The sequence below is a fragment of the Equus caballus genome, chromosome 3, assembly GCF_041296265.1.
Source record: "Equus caballus isolate H_3958 breed thoroughbred chromosome 3, TB-T2T, whole genome shotgun sequence".
Taxonomy (NCBI): domain Eukaryota; kingdom Metazoa; phylum Chordata; class Mammalia; order Perissodactyla; family Equidae; genus Equus; species Equus caballus.
In genome coordinates, this window is record NC_091686.1 from 17,397,147 (window position 1) to 17,419,087 (window position 21,941).

At 38.7% G+C, this 21,941-nt stretch overlaps 1 protein-coding gene across 2 annotated transcripts; it reads right to left on the reverse strand.

Moving 5' to 3' along the window:
* Positions 1 to 51: 51 nt before the first annotated feature.
* NAE1 (NEDD8 activating enzyme E1 subunit 1) lies at positions 52 to 21,373 on the reverse strand. Of its 2 annotated transcripts, XM_005608315.4 has the most exons (21): positions 21,188 to 21,332; positions 20,181 to 20,245; positions 18,471 to 18,574; positions 18,316 to 18,376; positions 16,407 to 16,437; positions 15,614 to 15,685; positions 15,306 to 15,385; positions 14,613 to 14,722; positions 12,883 to 12,992; positions 11,228 to 11,290; positions 10,748 to 10,811; positions 10,350 to 10,441; positions 8,187 to 8,246; positions 7,964 to 8,097; positions 6,099 to 6,174; positions 5,778 to 5,817; positions 4,390 to 4,476; positions 3,835 to 3,927; positions 1,547 to 1,661; positions 1,413 to 1,462; positions 52 to 373 (listed from the first exon to the last, which is right to left on the reverse strand). In XM_005608315.4, exons 6-21 carry the CDS (start codon positions 15,665 to 15,667, stop codon positions 264 to 266), a joined length of 1,338 nt encoding a protein of 445 aa, XP_005608372.1. In that variant the 5' UTR covers positions 15,668 to 15,685; positions 16,407 to 16,437; positions 18,316 to 18,376; positions 18,471 to 18,574; positions 20,181 to 20,245; positions 21,188 to 21,332; the 3' UTR covers positions 52 to 263. The 2 variants fall into 2 exon arrangements, with proteins under 2 accessions (XP_005608372.1, XP_023492912.1); XM_023637144.2 differs by lacking the exon at positions 20,181 to 20,245 and having other exon boundaries at positions 21,188 to 21,373.
* Between the last annotated feature and the right edge of the window lie 568 nt (positions 21,374 to 21,941).

A 21,941-nucleotide genomic window follows, 5' to 3' on the forward strand; every position in this document is an offset into this window, starting at 1 on the left:
CACAAAAGACTTCTAAGATAACTTTGAAATAGCAAGCCAGAAATAATGAACTCAATTAGAAATGGGTAGCTTTTATTCTCTGAGAAAATGACTGCTTCCTTTCCCCTCCCCTCCAAACAACAAGACTGCATTATTACAAATGAGAATAATGTTTATTAAAGAAACAATTTAACAGTTCTCCCTTAGCAGAACTTGACAGACTAGAGCACAACCTGAAGGCAATTACAATTTCAATCACTAACAAACTACACAGGGTGCTTATTCTACAACTGGAAAGTTGCTGACGTTTGTGACATGCCACTGTAAATGTAAGTATTATTAAAAATTACAAATTGTTTGGTGATTATTTTGATAACCTCTTGAGCAGCAGCTCCTGCAAGGAAAAAGGAGAAAAGCAAATCTTTGAAAAAGGTAAATTTCAAGAGTTATGTAAAAATACTCAATTTTGTAAAGAAAACCTTTCCTTTTTAAAAGCAAAGGTGTTTAAAAGTAATTCAAAACAGACATAGCTTACTGAGTCATATCAAAGCAAAAAACAATTTTTCTAACTGTTATTAAAGGAAATAAAAGTTTGTCCTATACATTCACACCTTGGAATAGTATGCCACAGTTTAAAAGAATGAGGTATTTTTAATTAGGGTGGTATAGAAAGATTGGCAAGATATATTAAGTAAAAAAAGTCAAAACAGTAGTATAGCTGATTGCACTTTTTTAAAGGATACATATAAGCAGAAAAGATTCTCAAAGGACACCCTTCTGTTGCATTTGAATTTTACCTTGTGCCCGTTTTACTTTTATAATAAAAAGGGAGTAAAGGTATATTTGTTCTAAATACATTTACAATTTGGAAAGAATCTATATTAAATACTGACAGACTGCTCTAACTACTCAGAACAGAACAAAGAATAGAAAAAACAAAAAACTACCAAGAAAAAGAATTCTTCCTCTTTTATAATCTGAAGCTTCATCTTTCACAGACATTCACTGATTCAATAAAATTTGAGACTCTGCTACATACCAGATACTGTTCTAGGCATTGGGGTACAGAAGGGATCCACAGACAAAAACCCTTGCCCTCATGGATCTTACTTTTTAGTAGCAAGGGAGAGATAAGTAAGTAAAATGTATAGTATGTCAAATGCCCCTTAAGTGCTAATGAAAAAAAGCAAGGAAGCGGGGATCCCAGTGTAAGAGGAGGGACTCAGTTTTAAATCAGGGAGTCAGAGAAGGCCTCACAGGGAAGGTAAGATTTAAACAAAGACCTGAAAGAAGTGAGGGCACATAATAGCATTGTGCCACTTAATAAAACATCCTGCTTCACTGACCTCCCTAGTTAAAATAGCTAAGAAAACAAAAGTTCGTAACTGTAGTCTATGACAACAGATGACAGTCTTCTCATCTATGGAACTCACCCCCTAAGAACGCAGCAATGGTGTGTGGCTCAGCAGCTCCGTATCGGCAACTACAGGAAAGGATGGAGACAGGAACTTAGATTAGCTTACGACAGGACAGGTATTGTCTCTCATATGCCCTAAAAAATACTCACAATTCGTGGACATAATCATCTTTCACCATTACAGATAATCCATATTCCTGAAGGAAGCCAGTGAGACAAGACTTCAACTTTCCTATATCTTCTTCAACTTGATAGTTAGATACCCCTAAAAATATATAGGTAAATTAGTTTTCATTAAAATAAATAAGGAATTCAAAATTAATGGCTACCACCTTTATTTAATCCAGTTTCAGGTGTTCTAGTCAAAACAGTAAGGTGTGAAACTAAAGTAAAAACAAAAATAATGGCAAGTATGAGACCAGTATTTGCAAATATCACAAACCTGTAACAAAGAAACTATCTAAAACCTATTAAAAATTTGAATTTGATAAGTCTGCTTTATTCACTGCTCCATACCCAGTATCTAGAGGAGGATCTGGCACACACTTGGTACTCAATAATTATTTGATAGAACTGAATGAATGAGCAAGTAATGTCCTATTTATACCCTTTGTAAAAATTGTGGTGTTTATTATCTATTTCCAGAAGATTAAATGACACTGAGGACATAAAGCTATAATAGGTAACATTTGTTCTAAGTACCATATATATTAATTGATTTAATCCTCACAACAACCCTATGAAGTCATTACTATTATTATCCCCATTTCACAAATGAGAAAACTGAGGCACAGACAGATTAAGTTATTTGCCTGAGTTATTAGCTCATGTATAGCAAAACTGAGATATAAGCCCAGGGAGTTCTTCATGATTAAACTATAATGTCTCCAAAGGTGAGCTATTATTATTATTACTACTGGAAGGAAAAATATAATTCCTGTAACATTCAGGTACTATAAATAAATCAAGATTTTTTAACCCCTCTGGTTTAAAAACTATCATCACTACTCTTCCTCGTAACAGTAATACCTCCTCTTTATTGAATACTTACCAGGTGCTAGACAATGTGTTAAGTGATCTTCATACATCACATACTTCACCCTTACAATCTAAGAGTAGATACTATTATCACCATTGCATAAATGAGAAACTGAGACTTGGAAGGAAATAGTGACCCACCCAAGGCCAAGAGATAATAAGTGATAGAGCTTGGATTTGAACCTAGGTTTAACTCCAAAGCCTGTGCTCTATCTGGTAGCTAGTCTCCCAAGATGGCTCCCCAATGAACACCCCTTCCTGCCCTCGTGTAGTCCCCTCCCACTCTTAATCTAAGCTGGCCCTGTGAAACCAACAGAACATGACATAAGCAATGCTGTGTGACTTCCAAGGCTAAGTCATAAAAAGCCCTACAACTTCCACTTGGATATTTTGGCACGTTAACTCTGGGGAAGCCAGCCACCATGCAAGAAGTCTACCCTAGGACTGCCATGCTAAAAGGAAGCCCTAGCTAGCCATGTGGAGAGAAATGCCTGACCAGCCCCCAGCAGTTCCAACTATCCTGACTCAAGTGCCAGACACACGAGTGAAAAGGTCTTCTTGCATGTCTAAGTCAGTCAAGCCTTCAGGATGACTCCAGCCCCAGGCGTCATGCAACTCCACGAGATCCCCTCTTCCCAGTGAGAACTGCCTAACTGAGCCAAACCAATCCTCAAAATCACAACATAACAATTTATTGTTTTAAGCTACTAAATTTTGGGATGGTTTGTTATATAAGAGATAACCAAAAATATGTTCTAACCAAATAATACAAATAAAGCAATATACATTTGTTGTTTATTCCTCTTCTTTCTTCTGGTAAGCTTGCTCATTAAGACTATACCTTGGTAGGCATACTACATCAGTAGGGGCAGGCGGTTTTATGATATACCTAGACTATACTGCTATGCAATAATCCTGCTCAATTAAAATTAACATCTTAAAAGTATTCTGGGCAACTGAAGATCTTTGAGATTATGCCAATTCCCCAAGTACTACATTTACAGATAACATAAAATAGATACTGAACAAAGAAATCCCTACATCTTCAGAGTTCTGACTTCAGAAGTCACTAGCATACTTCTTGTGGCTTTCCTATTCCACTGAATTGAACTCAGTGGGAGTCTTAAAGGTAAATTATGGAAACTGACAGAATAAAAAGTTTTCTTCTACATGCATTCAACCAACATTCCCGTTATACTTTAGAATCAAAAACTATTTGCAAATAGTTACACTTAAAAGAACAAATGGTAATTCCTCCCTGAGATGAACTAAACTGTTTATAATGTAAAATTCAAGCATCACTATTGTAAACACCCCGAGAACACTTTAAGTTTTAACTCAATTTAAATTGTGTTCATTCCAGATTTTATTATATTTGATAATTCAATTGCTATTCTTACCTGGATATCTACCATGTTGTTTATGAAACCTATCAACAGCCCGTAACATTAAGTATAATACTATCTCATTATCTGGATTGTCCATGCTGGAAACTGAAAGGAAAAAAAAATTTTAGTGTAATATGGGTAATTTACAACATAAAAACAATGCAGGACTGAATTTACTTATTTACTCAAGTTTCAGGACACAAGGCAATTTTATCACAAAATTTTGTGACAATAAAGTAGAAAATGATAAATAATAGTAAAATAAAGGGAGCTACATTAAGATAAAACCCAGTGGTCTTACAGACTGTTACCTAGTCACATAATCTCTACTAAAGTAGTAACATGCTGACTTTTGCTCTTCTACATATCATGCAACTTAGTGACCTAAATATGGGTTTATGTATACACTAAGTTTTATATTTTGAAATAGGACTACTTGGATAGATTTATAGAATAACATTTAAAGTATAAATATTTCTGTTATCACCAAACACTCAATACTATTATACACAAAATATTTATATCTTTAAAATTAATAAACTAGCATCAAAAGGTTATTATACTTACTAATTTCATCCTTGTTAACTGTATCCAAGCCATATTCTTCAGCTAAGGATCGACATCTTACTACGCGAAGAAATGCAGAATTGCTGCCTGAACACAGGAAAGACATAAGTATACGGTCAAGACACGTGAATACTCTAAACCACAGGTCACTTTACGAGCAGAAAATTGTGTGTACATTCTTCACAGACATGGAAATGTAAAGATGTCTTCTGTTTGGCTCTAATGGTAGCAGAGAAGACACTAGAACATAAGTCATCTAATATTCATGTCCTTGGCGCTACAACCAGTTCAGCACTGAATAAGTACATGATGGCATCCCTCTGAGCCTCAGATCATCCCTATTTATAAAATGGAGACAATACTGTTCACCTCTGAGTTGTTCTGTGGATCCAGTGTGCAACTGTGTAAAGTGCACACCTAGCACAATGCCTGATAGGGCTCAATGAATAGTAGTTTTTATCATTATTATCATCATCATCATAATTATCATTATTATTAGAATAAGTAGACCTAAAGGAGAGTGTCCTGTATATTGTGCTCTTGGTATATGCAAGACTTTTTTTTTTAAACTTTGTATTATGGAAATTTTTAAACATACCCCAAAGTAGAGAGAACAGAATAATAAACCCTCAAATACCCAACATCCAGCTTTTAATCTAGTCTCATACAGTCTTGTAGAACAAACACTAGTGCAGAAACAAGGTACAAGATTAGTAGTGGAACAAACATTAAAATTAAGCCTAAACAAACATTGTGGAAGAATCACAAAATGGAGAACTGGGATAAATATATTTCAAGGCTGGGAAGCACGCAAAATACAGACTTTTGCAGAAACTAGGGGCAGGAGCTACAGGGAAAAATCTTCAAACAGCATATGAAACAGATTGTATTCCTCTTTAACTCTTAAATAAGAGAACACTTCGGGCCTACTGAGCAGTTATCGAGAAGACCCCAGGAGCCTAGCTGCTCCGAAACAAGATGGCAAAATTCTTAATTCCATTATAGTCATTTAACACAGATCAAAACGAGTATTTAAACCAATACTGTCAATGTACATGTGGCTCAAGACTTCACACCCAAAGTCTTCAGATAAAACCTTCCCAAATTATTTAAAATTAATAAACTGAAAATTATTCTATATTAATGACAATTTTCAATTAATTGAGCTTCATGTCTTTTTAGCATTGCCATAGATGGAAATGCTCTACCTCTGACTCAGTCTCCCTCTCCATTTATTATATTATGAGAAAAAAAAAACCTTTACCCAATTATCTCTATCATTAGGACCATGGAAAATTTAAAATTTCAACTATTTATAATTCCTGGGAACATTTCCTATGGCACATTTTTATCAAGCAAAATAAGGAAACTAATTCAAGGGGACTTACAGAGTAATTTTAATTCTTTCTCTGAAATGGACTCTGGTGCCTGTAAAGAGATAAACGCAGGTTTTGCCACAGGATAATAGACAAGGTTAACAGAGGGTGCAGCACAAAGTCAATCACTGTGAGACAGAGAGGCTTTCTCCAAGTGCTGAGAGAGCACTGTAAAAACACCTTCTTTCCTGATGGCAGGCTTTCTCATTAGGCAGGCAAGTGAGAGATCCTTCTAAAGCAGCACAGAGCCAGTGCCACTGTTGGCTGGAGTTACGCACTCAGGCCTATAGGGAGCCACACTGTCCATCACAAGCAGTGTGCCCAGCAGCTTACCTGGCCGATAGACTGCAGCAATTTGGCAACATGATTACCCACAGCAGCAGCATCTTTCTTTGCTTTTTCACGGTAACTGGAAAAGAACACCACAAAGTTACTATTAGCAAATTTTAAAATTAGCAAAATTTAAATATCACCATGAAGCAAACAAAAAATTTTTCTTTTTCATGAAAAAACACTGGTCTGGCAACATACAAAATGTGAAAATGCCACAGAAATGCTGCCAGCAGCACCTGTTAGCGGTTGGGGATCATCCCAGCATTGGTGATGGACTCTTGGAATCCACCGATACCTGGGCTCCCTCTACAATTAACAGCACCCAACTTAAAAACGGCACTCTTAGAGGGGTCCATGATCCATGCCTCTCTGACACAGAACCTAACAAAATATGTTACTCAAGAACATGATTTGTCTCTTGAAGTCAAGTCCAAGGAAAGTTAAATACTTCAGAACTGTCAACAAATTCATGTAAAACTTTTAAGTCTATTTACATTTTCACCCTCTAAAAATGATCAGTGTTAAGCTGACTACCACCAATGTGAGGTCATACTTGTTTCTATCCTCAGTTGACTTTTCCCAAGTTTTAAGCAGTTGAACTTTTAGGCTAGGACAACAAAGATTTGTTAGACACTGACTGAGATGAAGAGTATAATCTGTCTAGGGGAACAGAGATCTTCTTTGTGTGACATTATCTGGCCCTTGAGGAAACCAAGCCAGCAGCCCTGGATTCATCAGCACCATGCCCGAACTCCACAAGGGTAATATCCATTGAGACCCATCCTTATGACAGTCTATCTGGGTTCCGGCTAGTGATACCTGGATAGGAGGTGTCTGTCTATAGTCATGAACTCTTTAAATTATGAAACATTAATGATAAAAAGTTCATCCAAAGACTTCAAAGTTTTAAGTTACAGATAAAAGGCAGAATAGAGCCATGGTTAAGAATATGGAGGGGCTGGCCCCGTGGCTGAGTGGTTCAGTTCGTGTGCTCTGCTTCGGTGGCCCAGGGTTTCACCAGTTCGAACCCTGGGCACGGATATTGCACTGCTCATCAAGCCATGCTGAGGTGGCATCCCACATGCCACAACTGGAAGGACCCACAACTAAAAATACACAACTATGTACTGGGAGCCTTTGGGGAGAAAAAGGAAAAAAATCTTTAAAAAAAAAAAGAATATGGAGCTGGGTTTCATGGATTCAAATCCTGGTTCTACCATTTACCAGCTGTATTCATCCATAAAACTGGGACAATAATAGTATCTCTTTCATAGGGATATTGTAAATATTAAATTAGTTAATACAGAACAGTTCATAGCACAGTTAAGTACCCAAATGTTAGGTTTTATCATGAAATATGTAAGAAAAAATCTGCCCCCTAGGGGGTATATGGGAACTCTCTGCACTTTCTGCTGAATTTTCCTGTGAACCTAAAACTAATATTTTAAAAAATAAAACCTATTAAGAAAAAAATCTGCCTCCTAAGTTCTTTAGCTTACTTTTTTTTTTTGAGGAAGATTAGCCTTGAGCTAACTATACTGCCAGTCCTCCTCTTTTTTTGCTGAGGAAGCCTGGCCCTGAGCTAACATCCGTGCCCATCTTCCTCTACTTTATACGTGGGATGCCTACCACAGCGTGGCTTGACAAGCGGTGCCATGTCCACACCCGGGATCCAAACCAGTGAACCCCGGGCCGCTGAAGCAGAACATGCACACTTAACCACTGGGCCAGCCCTTTAGCTTACTTTTAAAGCAATGAGATTATAACAGACTTTCATTTGATTTCTGATAGACTGGTAAAATATGTTCATCTCTAATATAAACAGATTAATTTTTCTGTTACAAAGTTTGAAAACAGTGACTTACACATTTTGCAGTTTTATATATTTGCCTGAATCGGCGATCATATCAGGAATTGTGCCTCGAACAGGTAAATTTCCTTGACCCTCTTTGGCCACAAATTCTTTTAAAGCACGAGCTAAAATCCAAAATGATGGAGTCTAAAAGAATAAGAAAAAAAATATTAAGTGGCATTTGAATTTGACCTTAAGGTTTAAGGAGCACAATTTTTATTTGTTGCTGTTGTTACCTGTTTGGTGATATTTATGCAGCGATCATCATTAAATATATCTTCAATACTGCTTGGGATCTAACAAAGGAACAAACATTTACTTAGGTGAAGAATTTGCCCACCTGGATTTTCACTACTATTCCTTCAAACAAGTTCTTTGAATTCTCAAATTGTAATCAAATACAAACTTCTGATTCGCTTAGACTTTTATTTAGAATCAGTACTAGATGGAGATTTGATGGAGAAAGAGAGATAGAACAAAGTCCCCTCCTGCCCACTCGTGTTAGCATTAAAGATTGACCTGTTCTCGTACATCATAAATGGAGTAAAGGAGGAGCCAAAGTAAATCTTTTTATATAGTTACAGTTGAAGATATAACAAAGATTATAGACATTAATACCAAGCTAGATCTGTAGTCCTTTATGTTTTTCCATCTTGTCAAAAACTGAAACCTTTACACCCTAATTAGGGATGTCAAAAGAGACAACCACTCTGACAAAAACCAGATAGTTAAATTAAGGACTTTTAATACGTCAACAAAAACTTTAGAAACTGTAGTGTTTGGTTCTACTGTTGTGTGGAAAAAAGAAATTTCTTACTGGTAACCTCCTAACTGGTGTCTCTGCTCCCACGCCCAGTCCCCCACAGTCTGTTCTCTCCACAAGAGCCAGAATGATTTTTTAGAAATATAAATCAGGTCGCTCCACTCCCTTGCTCAAAACGCTTCAATGGCCTGCAAGGCCATTATGCTCTGGCCTTTTCTCCCTCCCCAAACTGAAATCCCTCCCATCACTTTCCCCCTTCTTTACTTCACTCCAGTCACACTGGCTTCCTTACTGACTCATGAACAAATGCCAAGCTTCATCCCACTTCTGGGCCTTTGCACATGTGCTTCCTCAGCCTGCAAAGCCCTTCCATCAGATCCCTGCACATCACTTCACTCAGGCTTCTGCTTACTCTTTGAGGGTCTCCCCGGCTCGGCCCAATCCCAGACCCCCCTCCCCCATCATGCTCTACCCCTGTGTTCTGCTCTAATTTTGTTCACAGCACCTGTGTTCTGTTCTAATTTTATCTGTTTGCTTAGTTCACTGTCCCCCAGCCATGAGAACCTTGTTTGTTTTTTTTAATTGGGGTAAATTGTACATTCAGTGAAAGGCACAGATTTCAAATGTACAATTTGATGTGTTTTGATAATTATACACATACTTTTAACCATCACCTCAATTAAGACATAGACAATTTTCATCACCCCAGAAAACTGATTCACAAAGCACACACTTTTAGTCACTCAGCAGTACTACCCCACTGTCTCCAAAAAGTTTGTAATGACAGCTTAAGTCCTTTCCTAACTTGAAAGGCAGCATTTTTTGATGGGTTTTTTTCTTTTTTTCTTTTTTGAGGAAGATTAGCCCTGAGCTAACATCTGCTGCCAATCCTCCTCTTTCTGCTGAGGAAGACTGGCCCTGAGCTAACATCTGTGCCCATCTTCCTCTACTTTATATGTGGGACGCCTACCATAACATGGCTTTTGCCAAGCGGTGCCATATCCACACCTGGAATCAGAAGCAGCGAACCCTGGGCCGCCGAGAAATGGAACGTGCGAACTTAACTGCTATGCCATCAGGCCGGCCCCTTAACTGTTTTAAATTATAACAAAATTCTAACTTAAACTATCAGCTGTGTTACTCCAAAGTTTCCCAAAAAACTCACTGGCCAGACTTCAACAACAAAACAAGGGGCATCTAAACTGGGTTATCTTCCAAATAATTTTTAAGTCATTCAACGTCATTAAGAATATCCTCTATTACATCCAAATAATTACTGTCGAAAGCAAATGCAGGGTAAGATTAACTTTTCAGGGAAAACTATTTTGGACTAGTAAAATACCACCTTTATTACATAATTCCTACCCCCAAACTGTTACTATTCACAAATCATGTACTTTAAATAATTTATATAAATCATTGCATCACTGATATATGCTGAAGCACTGACATCCATTTTAACAAGGACAATAGAGAATCTTATTAAGACAAAATTCAATCTGTATTATAGATATTAATTTCTAACCAACCATACAATTTAGAAAATATTATCTTAAATTTAAAATCAACTATTTCACATACGAGGACCCCAGAAAGCACCTTTCTTATATGACTTCCTCAGCAACTCTTTTAATACCTGAGTTGTATTTAGTGCTGTGTTCACATTTTTAATAGCTTCTTCAAAATTCTCTTCATCTTCTGGAGCCCCATTTTCATTCTTCAGAATTCCTATTTACAAAGAAATTGGTTTGCAAACAATAGCCCTTTCCTTCTCACTCCTTCTCTCCCCCCAACACTATGGAAATAACCTTGTCATAGTCTGAAATGAAGATTGGATGTTGAAAATTAGGAAGAAATATGGCTTATCATTAGTTATTCTTAAAACTACAAGTGGTTCCTAATCCTCCTCTGAGGAAAAATAAAAGCTCAAGATGGCATCATCTGACAAAGGTGTTGACTGAAATCCAATAAACATTACCTTCAAGCAGTTTGCTTTTCAAACTTTATAGATTTAGTCACATCCCATAATCTTACCTTGTCTAATCAAATCTCTGAAGTCTTCTTTTTCTTTATACGTTTTAGGTATTCGTCCATTTGTCTAAATTGGTTAAAAAATTTTAAAATCTAGTTATAAAAAATCAAAATGGAAATTGAGAGTCCAAAGTTTCCCCATTCTCCCATCTATATGCGATTTTATCAGCAAACATATACCTCACTAAAATCAGAGGGTGACTTGATAGAAAACAGAAACTCTGGGCCATTTCTCTACATTCATTCCCCACAGCCAGTTTCAGAATAACATTTAAATATCACAATAACATTCAAATATCATTTTGTCAATAAAAATATTAGTATCAAAAGAAGAACTGCTAGATTTAAACTGAAAAGCACCCGCCTGCCCTATGACCATGTAAAGAAAACAATTAATCTCCCACCCCCCTCCAGTGAAATCCTTTATAAATAATTGAAAATACAGTCACATATGGAATTTCTTTTTTTAAAGGAAGGACATACTTCACTATACCACTGTGCTAAATATTTAGCTACGATCACAATCCACGGAGTGTGGCTATGGTCCTAAAAATGAGAAAAATAAAAGAAAATGTTGGTATTAGTTAACATTAATTAGTTAACACTATTCTTCACTACACCATCTCATTTTCAACAAATTCAACAATATTTATGATCATCTCCCTGTATATGTGGAAGAATAAATGGAGAAAAGTGAACTGGGTTAATAAAAATTGCCTTACAAATTTTTTTAGAGGCAGTGTCTTTTTTTTTTTGAGAAAGATTAGCCCTGAGCTAACATCTGCCGCCAATCCTCCTCTTTTTGCTGAGGAAGACTGGCCCTGAGCTAACTAACATCCATGCCCATCTTCCTCTACTTTATACGTGGGATGCCTACCACAGCATGGCTTGACAAGCAGTGCCATGTCCACACCTGGGATCCGAACCGGCGAACCCCGGGCCACCGAAGCAGAACGTGCGCACTTAACCGCTGTGCCACTGGGCCGGCCCCAAGGCAGTGTCCATTTTAATCCTAAAATGCCAGGTATGTACTATGATTGTCCCCATTTCATCATTAAGAAACAGTCTCAGAGACTGCCACCCGAAAATAAAGCTCAAATCTCTTGATTTCAGATACGAATCCAAGACTAAGAAAAGAGGATCTTCTCCGTGCCTTCTGATGAACCAAATACCTGCATTTTAATTAATACGTAGGTAGGAAAAAATAAATACACTCCTTAAATTATATAGTCTGTTATAAATATAATTATTATTATAATGAACTATGCAGTTGCCTTGGTAATTCTCAAACACTAAAACTAAATTTTACGAGGAATCAATTTCAACAAACATCCATGCCAAATTCAAGCTAATTTTATTTTATTTATTTATTTTTTTGAGGAAGACTAGCCCTGAGCTAACATCTGCCAATCCTCCTCTTTTTGCTGAGGAAGGCTGGCCCTGAGCTAACATCCGTGCCCATCTTCCTCTACTTTATATGTGGGACGCCTAGCACAGCATGGCTTGCCAAGCAGTGCCATGTCCACACCCGGGATTCGAACCAGTGAACCCCAGGCCACTGAAGCGGAACATGTGCGCTTAACCACTGCGCCACCGGGCCGGCCCCTTAACTAATTTTATTTTATTTGTTTGGTGAGGAAGATTGGCCCTGAGCAATCTGTGCCAATCTTCCTGTATTTTGTATGTGGGATGCCACCACAGCATGGCTTGATGAGCGGTGTGTAGGTCCACACCTGGGATCCCAATCTGTGAACCCCAGGCCACCAAAGTGGGGCACGCAAACTTAACCATTATGCCACCAGGTCAGCCCTCAAACTATTTTAAAAAGCACATCTATTTGTTTAGGAAAGGGCCATCAAGAGGGCTTCTGGGATATGTTAACGTCCAATTTCTTGACCTGGGTGTTGATTATACAGATATGTTCAGTTAATGAACTTTTCATCAATAAAAAATTTTTTCGTCATTTTAGGGAAAAACAGATTTATTTAAAACAAATTAGGTACAATATTATTATGTAATCTGGATGACAGGAATATGGAGGTTTACAGTATCTTCTCATTTTGGTGTAATCTGAAAATCTTATGTTAAAAAAATGCTTTAAGTCTGTCTGTAAATGGAAGGTCACAAACACTACCAACCTTTTTTTCCATATGCTCCAAATCATAAGACTGAAAATGTTCTCTCAGCTCAGGAAATGGCTTATCCAGCCGTAGATCCTCTAATGCATTGTCTGGATGAGATTCGATTACTGTGAAACAAATGAGTGCAAAAGATAAACTTACTTCTTTATTGATATTGCTGACAACACAATACATTATAGGAACTTAGGAAATCTATAATTTTTAAGTGAGTATAGGGCCTACAGGGTTTTTTCACTGTTTTGTTTATTTTTTAAGGTAAATTTTTTTTGAGGTAAGTTTACATATACATTTACATTTTATGAAACGCATAAATCGTAAGTGGACTATAATTTTAATAAAAGTAAAACCAAGATTCTTTTAGAGCAGAATTTCATTATAACTGGAAAAGATCAAAACTGATCAAATGTGTGTTCAGATAGTACCTAACAACCTACCCTTCTTCCCCCTCTGGTCTTCAACAGACGGCATCACCATCTACCTAGACCTCTTCCCTAGAAACCTGATGGTCACCCTCGACTTCTTGCTTTCTTGGCCCAGCATCAGCACTCCCCACATCCTGATGTCACTTCGTACACAGCCTCCACATAGAAGAGTTCTAGGCTCAACTCTGTCACTTGCTAGCTGCGTAACCTTAGGCAAATAACTTAATCTCTCTATGCTGCATCCTAACCTGTAGAAAATAGGTAAAAAATAGATAGTATCTACCTTATAAGGATTTTGGAAAGACTAAATGAAATAATCCACATAAATGCAGACACACAATTAACAATATTAACCTTCGTTATTATCTACCCCTCTTTCCTATCCTTGTAACATCTGCTCTCAGTCAGGGACCCTCTCTCCCTTGCGCTCTCTCTCTCACCTAGACCACTCCTAACAGCAACCCTTGCCTCCAATCTTTGCCCCTTCAAATCCATTTGTTCTCCACGCAGCTTCAGAGTGACCCATTTAAAACAAAGTTTTTACCCTGTCACTCTCCCACTTACAACTCTTAAATGGCCCAGCACCACCGGCCAGAAGCTTATCCTCACAACTCACTCCCTAACTGCCCAAGCAGATACTACTCCTCAGTGATGCTACTAATGCCAAGGGCTTTCACTGCACTAGCAGAGCACCTGGCTCAGAGCAATGAATGAGTACTGAATGAAATTTTCCTGATGACTTAAGATTAAAATTTTGTAAGTGAAGGTTAATATAAGCCTTGAGCTGATGCAAGACTGCCTATGAATGACTTCGGTCTCCTATAATACTGTTTCCTTGGAACAGTAGTTAGGTGAATGCCTTGCTTGTTGTGTGCAATTGTACCTGAACTGGAGAAGCCTAAGGCCGGTATGAGAATGGAATGCAAGATTGGTGGAGGAAAAGGTGAAGTGACCTCTATCTGTCAGTGTGACCTACAATACCTTGGCCCTTGCCTATGGCAGCCCATACATGCCCTATGTGGGTTAGGAGGCAAAAACAAGCTAGGTATTTGCATAGCTGCGGGGCCTCCTCATAGGATGAAGAAGCTGTACCTGTTGTATCTCCTGCTTTGTATCCTTCTATAATGCTAAGTAAAGGAAATATTAGATTAAAGCCTATTGATTTTGATCGCCACTTTGAACCTATAACTGGAGTTGCTGCTACAAATCTGCTTTGTAATTTAAAATTGACTTTCTAAATTATCAGGTTTCCAAAATTATAGCTACAGCAACCAACAGCAAGCCCCATATGTGCAACAATCTTACCTGGATGTTCTTTTATAATGATCCTCATATAACCAACTAGTCCATATGTCCTACAGACCAAAAGAGGGATTTGGGAATTCCACAGGACATCTGCTAAACGTAGTAATGTACTGTAAAGGAAAGCACAATAAATAAGAACATAAGCAAATGAATATATGCCAAACATGAAAATGCCTTAAAATAAAGCAACTTTCTTACTAAATAATAAATGCAAAGATACATCTATTGCATTTACATAAGAGGGTCAAAGACACAATGAAAAGCAAGCAATTCCACAAGGTTGCAGTCTCAAAGAAAGTCTATCTTTTGGACGAGAGGGATATGAAAGCCTCATCTTTTGCATTAGGGAGAATGTTACTGAAAGACACTTCCTAACAATTCCATGATAAAGAGGAAAATATTTATAAAACCCTTGTACACACGCCTATGCACTCCCGACAATTAATTCCAACCAGTTTTTTTCACTAAAAAATAACTAATGTTCAATTTAACTGCTCTAAATATATCAAAAAGTTTCACATCTCAATATTTTTCTCTTCTCTATCTTTTTGATGCTAGAGATTTGTAAGTGCTTTCAATTAAAGGTTTCTATGGAGTTTAAGAATGTTAGAAACCATAGACTCTGCAGAGAAAACAAAACTATGCAAATCTAATAAGAGAGTAAAATAAAAACATATTAACATAAAAATTTACCTTTCAGGAAGCTGAGTTGCAACCACAATGGTAAACCTACAGAAAAATGAAGGATCATTGTCTAGAAGGTTTTCTGGACTCTAAATAGGACAGAGGAAAAAAATCCAACAATTTCACAATCATATTAAACATGGCAGAAACAGTTAAGCTATTTAGAACAAATGAGGCAACGTGCTAGACACCAATGTTAAAGTAATTCAACTATCAACTAAACATAAATGATACAAAGTTCAAAATTCTAAATTCCTAGGGCTTTGAATGATTAAAAAATTACATTACTACACAGAAATAATAACGTATACACATACCTCTTCCACAAAACTTCCAGAGACATCATTATTCAATTCTTGTAAAAATTCCATGGCAGCTTGAGCTCGGTTCTTTTTAAAAATAAAGCATTTAACTTGAATTAGAAAAAATCTGGTTAATATGTAACCTCTCGATTTACAGGTCAGGCAAACACCATATAAAACTATCCAAATTTCACGCATAGGTATGACAACTTTCTTTTCATAGTATTCAAACTGAGACTCAACCAGAATATTACTTAAAACAGAGCTAAACAGAGTTCTTAAATGACTACATTATTTGCACTCTACTTTTCTGATCAGGCAAATGACCAAAAACCCTGGGCAGCAGGCGGGGATATCCTGGATCAAGCTCAGATTTACTCTAACCTCCCACATTTACAATCATATACAGGAGAGGTCCATCATTAAAGACAGTCATTTCCATTCAGAATACTGTACTAAGTTAACTAACATGACTTTGTAAGATTTTTAATTGAAATACAAAAATGAAGGATTTGCTGGCTAACTCTTAGTTAAAAATTTGGTTAACCAGAATATTCTATCCTCTAAACAGTAACATCACTCAACATTTAGCTTTAATGCACGATACAGTGTAAAATACAGACACTACTTCTAAGTTCTTAAACTACCAAGCATATAAAGATTTACAAGATCAGAAAAAAATTAGCTTTTTTCTCAGAGAAACAATAAGCTCTTTTAAAGTAAAAGTTTTTCAAGCAATCAAAACATAATGGCATCGTTAGATGCCCATGCACAACTATATTTATTCTATAACAAACTGTTTGTTTACCTTGCCAATACTGCTTCTTTGAAGGAAAAAACTAAAATAGAATAATAAAAAAAAATTAATGGCTTCTTAGACTATAAAGGAAATATTATTTGTAATTCCAGGCGTATTTCATTCATAGTATGAAACAAACTATATTTTGACTACAGATTGTAACAGCCTTCCTGGAGGAAGAAAACTGGACGAAACTTGTAATCAAAGATAGGCTAATAAATCAATGTTTTCCAAAGTGTGTACCACAGAATATGAATTTCACGAAATGCTCTGAGAGAAAAGGGTTCCCTGGCTTGAAAACACCATATGTTATATTTCCCTCTTGAAAATTCATAACCTACATAATACACACGTCCTTTTTTTTTTTTTTTTTTTAAAGATTGGCACCCGGGCTAACAACTGTTGCCAATCTTTTTTTTTTTTTTTCCTCTCTGCTTTATCTCCCCAACCCCCCCGCCCCCTGCCGGTACACAGTTGTATACCTTAGTTGCAGGTCCTTCTAGTTGGGGTACACATGATCTTGAAGTCTTATATTAAAAAATGTTGGGGGGTGGGCTAAATGGGTGAAGGGAGTCTAAAGGTACAAACTTCCAGCTACAAAATAAATGTCATGGGATGTAATGTACATTAATGACGACTATAATTAGTAACACTGTATTGCATATTTGAAAGTTGCTAAGAGAGTAGATCTTAAAAGTTCTCATCACAAGACAAAAAAATTCTATAACTATGTATGGTGACGGATGTTAACTAGATTTATCGTGGTGATCATTTCACTATACAAAAGTCAAATCATTATGTTGTATACCTGAGACTAATATAATGTTATATGTTAATTATATCTCAATAAAAATAAATAAAATATATCACCGTAAAAAAAATGTTTAACTTCATTTGACCCATTTCCAAAACTCATGTGTCCAGGGAATTCATTTGCCCATTTAGCAGTTAGTAACAGTCCCAGAAGCAGTGTTCCACAGACCACACTTGGGAAATGCTATCCTGAACCGTTTGCTTCTGCAGATAACTATAACAGATTTATTCAGGTTTCTTCCCATGCATGCCCTCAACAGGTCTCAAGGCCCAGATCTAAGGTTGCTAATCAGAGTCGGGGTGCCCTTTTGTACCACAAGCTCAGTGGCTCCATAAGAAAAAGAAACTTTATTCTTATCACAGCCTGCTCTAACTAAACAAGTAAGCAAAGATAACAGGACTTTTTCTTTACAGATACCAATAAAAGGGTTGTGTTGTGGATACACTATCATCCAAAGAAAAGATATCCAAGCTCTGCATGAACCAAATTCTGATTTTCCTTGTATTTACTCATTGTTGTATTCTGACCAACATAACGAGAGCTCCCCAACTCCAAGTCCCTGAAAAGGCAAGCTTGAAATCCAGATTTGGGAATGCTCTCAAAGTCTAAACATGATCATGTTTAAAGAATGATATACAGGCCATCTTTAAAATAGCATTTTTATAGAGACAGTATAGTGTAGAGAGAGATACCTGGACTAAGCTTAAAAGACACCACAAATAAAAGGTGGTTTTCATTATTCTTGTCATCCAAAAATACTGTTATTGTTAGTTATATACTAACATGTAGGAATCAATGCAAGGACTTAGGAAGTGTCCAGAGTTCACAAATAAAGGAATAATGACTACTCCTTTGCATTAACAATGACAATAAAGACAGTAATGATGGGTGCCTTTTATTAATGGCCTATTTGCCAGACACCGTGCTAGCATTTTACCTATATTAACTCACTTCACCCTTGCCATAATCCCAAACACAGGGATTATTTCCACTTGGGAGTCAAGGCACCCTGATTGAGAAGGTAAAGCTGGGATTTAGGCCTCTCTCCTGTGACAGTGCACTGCGTTCCCTAACATGCATATATTTGAAAAGAATAAAACATACTTATTTCCAGCATCTTCTCCGCTGACCTGATTTCCATCAATAATTGTAAACGAACCAATACCTGGGAGACAAAAACAGAGTCAGTCAAGAATATATATTTCTAGTTCAAAACCTTAAAGAAGTAAATTGAGAACACAACCACCAAACTACATTACCTGGTAGTACCAAGTTTTTAAGAATTTCAGTTCCTGTTGCTGTCGCATTTATTAGGCAAACATGAGCGGACTCTAAAGCCTCTTGCCCATGATCACCCCACAACCTACAAAACAAGACACAAATTCAACACTTAAAAAACTTTCATGAAAATACAACTGTCTTGTTTGAGTGGTGATCTTCGATCTTTAAAGTGCTCTTGCACAGAATAACCGACAGGATAACCCTGGCAAATGTGAGGCAGGAACAGCAGGAGCTGTTCTGGGGTTTATGTAGCTGAGTAACCTACAACTCAGACAGGCTGATCCCTTGCATGGGGGGCGGTCAACTCAGAACTAGAAACTTTGTCTTGCAGCTCCTTGTCCCTCACTCTTTTAGATAACTTAGAGAACAGAAAGTCTTTAGATATACTCATTAAAATTAAAGAAGTACCTTGGATTTAAAACATATTCTGTTCTCTATCTCATTTCTCCTTAAGTTACATGGATCTAGTGTATTTAAGATTGTGACATTGGATTTATCACTGTGACATCTGCAAGAGTAAGCAAGAGCCTTACCAAGAAAACTGAATTATCATCTGAAAAGCCTCATATCGACTTTTACAGGAGTGCTTTAAAATATAATACCAGATGAACATTCTAATAGCATGATTAATAAATGTATACATTAACAAACAAAAAGATGTAATAAGGATTAGAAATATATGCTAAAACCTGATTCACACCGGCATATCATTAACAGGGCAAGGTAGATGATCACACATGTATCTTGACACCTGAGCTAACCTGGTCACTTCCACCCAGAAAACCTATTAACCAGATCATCTTTTCTTGTCAGTATAGGAAGCACAGAGGGGGCCCAAATCATTAGAAAAATGCCATAGCCTGGAGGACTGACAGACTTTAACGTGCCTTCCCTGTCACCTGATCTAAAGCAGATTCTCTCTTACTGTGTATGCAGCCCCGATATCCTCCAGAGCATATCACAAGTTTAACTGCCTCATTTGATTTCTTTATTTGCTGAACATCTCTCTCTCCATTCCACTCTAAGCTCCAGTAGGGCCCAGACCACTCCCTATATCCACCACTGGAGCCCCAATGCCTGGCACAATGCCTTGCCCAAAGTAAGTGATCACTGAACAGCTGTCAAATGAATGGAAGAATAGCCTAAAAGAACCAGACAGACTTGAAACACTTGTTTCTCTATGGAAGTAGGGCACACAGAAGACACCTGACATATTTGGTTGATGGATTCTTGGGTAGTTGGAGAGCGAGCCTAAGAGAATACTGATGAAGCTCTAGGTAACATGTTTCAAGAAAGGGCCCAACAAGAAACCAATCCTCTCTACTCTTGCTGGCCTAATGAAAGAAAGCAGGGCCTTCTCGTCTGTTTGCTGGCTGCACAACTTTGCTTTCAACTGCTTCCCTCTGACACTTCAAAACTAATAATCAGTTCTCACTATAAAAGGTAAAGTTTGGTCCTTAAATGGATTGGACTTAGCAAAAACTCTTTTTTACAGTTACTCAGTAACCTAAAATATCTTCTCAGCTCTATCATGTACGATTACACCCACATTCTAAACACAAGGAACTCGAAGAATTTACAAGAGAACACAAGTTGGTTACAAAGGCTCTACCACCTTGCTTCTTTCCCCAGAAGCTAGAGAGCAGTGATGTGATTGGGTACCAGCTCTGAGAAGCCTCCTGGCTTACCTTCTGGCTCAAACAGAGACACTCCGGGCAAGCTATCTAACTTCTCCAAGACTCAGTGTCCCCATCTATAAAACAGAGAATGTCTGCCTTCAAGGCTGCTCTCAGAATTGAGCCCCTAAAGCCCCTGTATACAGCACTAGGCTGTAGACGCAAAGGTGAGTTCCAGCCCCCTAGGGACATACTGTAACTTCTCCTGGTTTGGGGGCTCCAGAAAGGAGGGAAGAGACAAGCGTTTTTGTTACTACCACCGCCTTAACACACAGAAGATGCTCAATAAATAAGGAAGGAGGAGTGTAAGGAGAAAAAGCAAGGGAGAAGAAGTAGCCAAGAAGGTGCCTGAGACCTGCAGTGTCCATTGGCCATTAGCCACATGTGGCTACTGTGCACCACAAATGAGGCTAGTGCGAATTGAGATGTGTAAAACGCCGGATAACGAAGACAGTATGAAAAAAAAGTAAAATATCCCTAATAACTTTTTTATATTGATTACGTGTTGAAACGGTAATATTTTGGATATATGGGGTTAAACAAACTGTATGATTAAAATTAATTTCACCCGATTCCTTTTCTGTTCAATGTGGCTACTAGATAATGTATAATTACACAGGCTATGCTATGAGACGAGCGTGCTATTTCCACCGCTGGCTTAGAACAACACCTAACGCTCTCACGGCCGGGACGGGGTAGTTCCGATCCCCCCATTCTGCAAAACCAGCAGCCCGAGCGCGGCGAGGCGGGGCCTGCAGCCGCCCTGGCGACCCGGCGGACCCGGGGACACCGCGCCTCCAACCGCGCACCACGTGGCGGGGGGCGCGCGCCCCCTGGGGGAGGAGGGTCCGGCCCGCGAGGAGCACCCCCGGCCCCAAGCCGGAGCCCCGAGCCCCGCACGCCCGGCCGGCCCGGCGGGAGGCCTGGGGGAGGCCCGACCGCGCCGCCCGCTCACTTAGGCCCGGCCCGGACGCACAGGAGCCGGCTGGGCCGCCCGCGCGGCTTGGTGAGGCCCTCACCTCAGCTGCCGGTCGTACTTCTGCTCCTTCAGCAGCTTCCCCGGTTGCGCCATGGCCGCGCCCGCCGCGCGAATAACAGCCGAGGCCCCGCCGGGCACCGCCAACACCTCCACGAGCGCGCAGGCGCACTGAGGGCCCTCTCGCCACCGCTGCCCCCTGCGCGCCGCCTGCAGGGGGCGCCGCCACTGCACTGCGCACGCGTCGCCGGTTTTCCCGCGTGTACCCGGCCCGCAGTCGCGATCCGGACTGCGGCTGGTGGTCCAGCCTTCCCTGATAGACCAGCCCCGCTAGTCTACCAGTCGGTGACTTTGTACGTGCAGTCATTGTGGGGGACTCGGGCTTTGGAATAAAGCAGATTTGGATTTTAACCACTCACTGGTTGTGAGATTTGCTCTTTACCTCGCAAATCCCCAGTTTGCTCACCTGTGCAATGGGGATAAATGTGTCTCCATCACAGGGTTCTATTAGCCTTGAATGAGATTTTGAATACACAGAGCCAAACTCACAAAAAATCCTGTCTGGGTAATAATTTTCATTATTATGATCATTATTGTTCACTCATTTCTTCCATCTTCTCATGCAAAAAGCCCACAGTGAAAGTCTGTTTCAAACCACAAAGCCAGCAGATGCAAAGACAAATAAGTCTGGGGTCCTGTTCTTTGGGGGTTCCAGCTCCATGAGGGGAGAAGGAGGAGAACAAGTACTTACTAGACAATGTGGGCCTCCTACAGAGAGAGGGAAGCTGGGGTGTTGG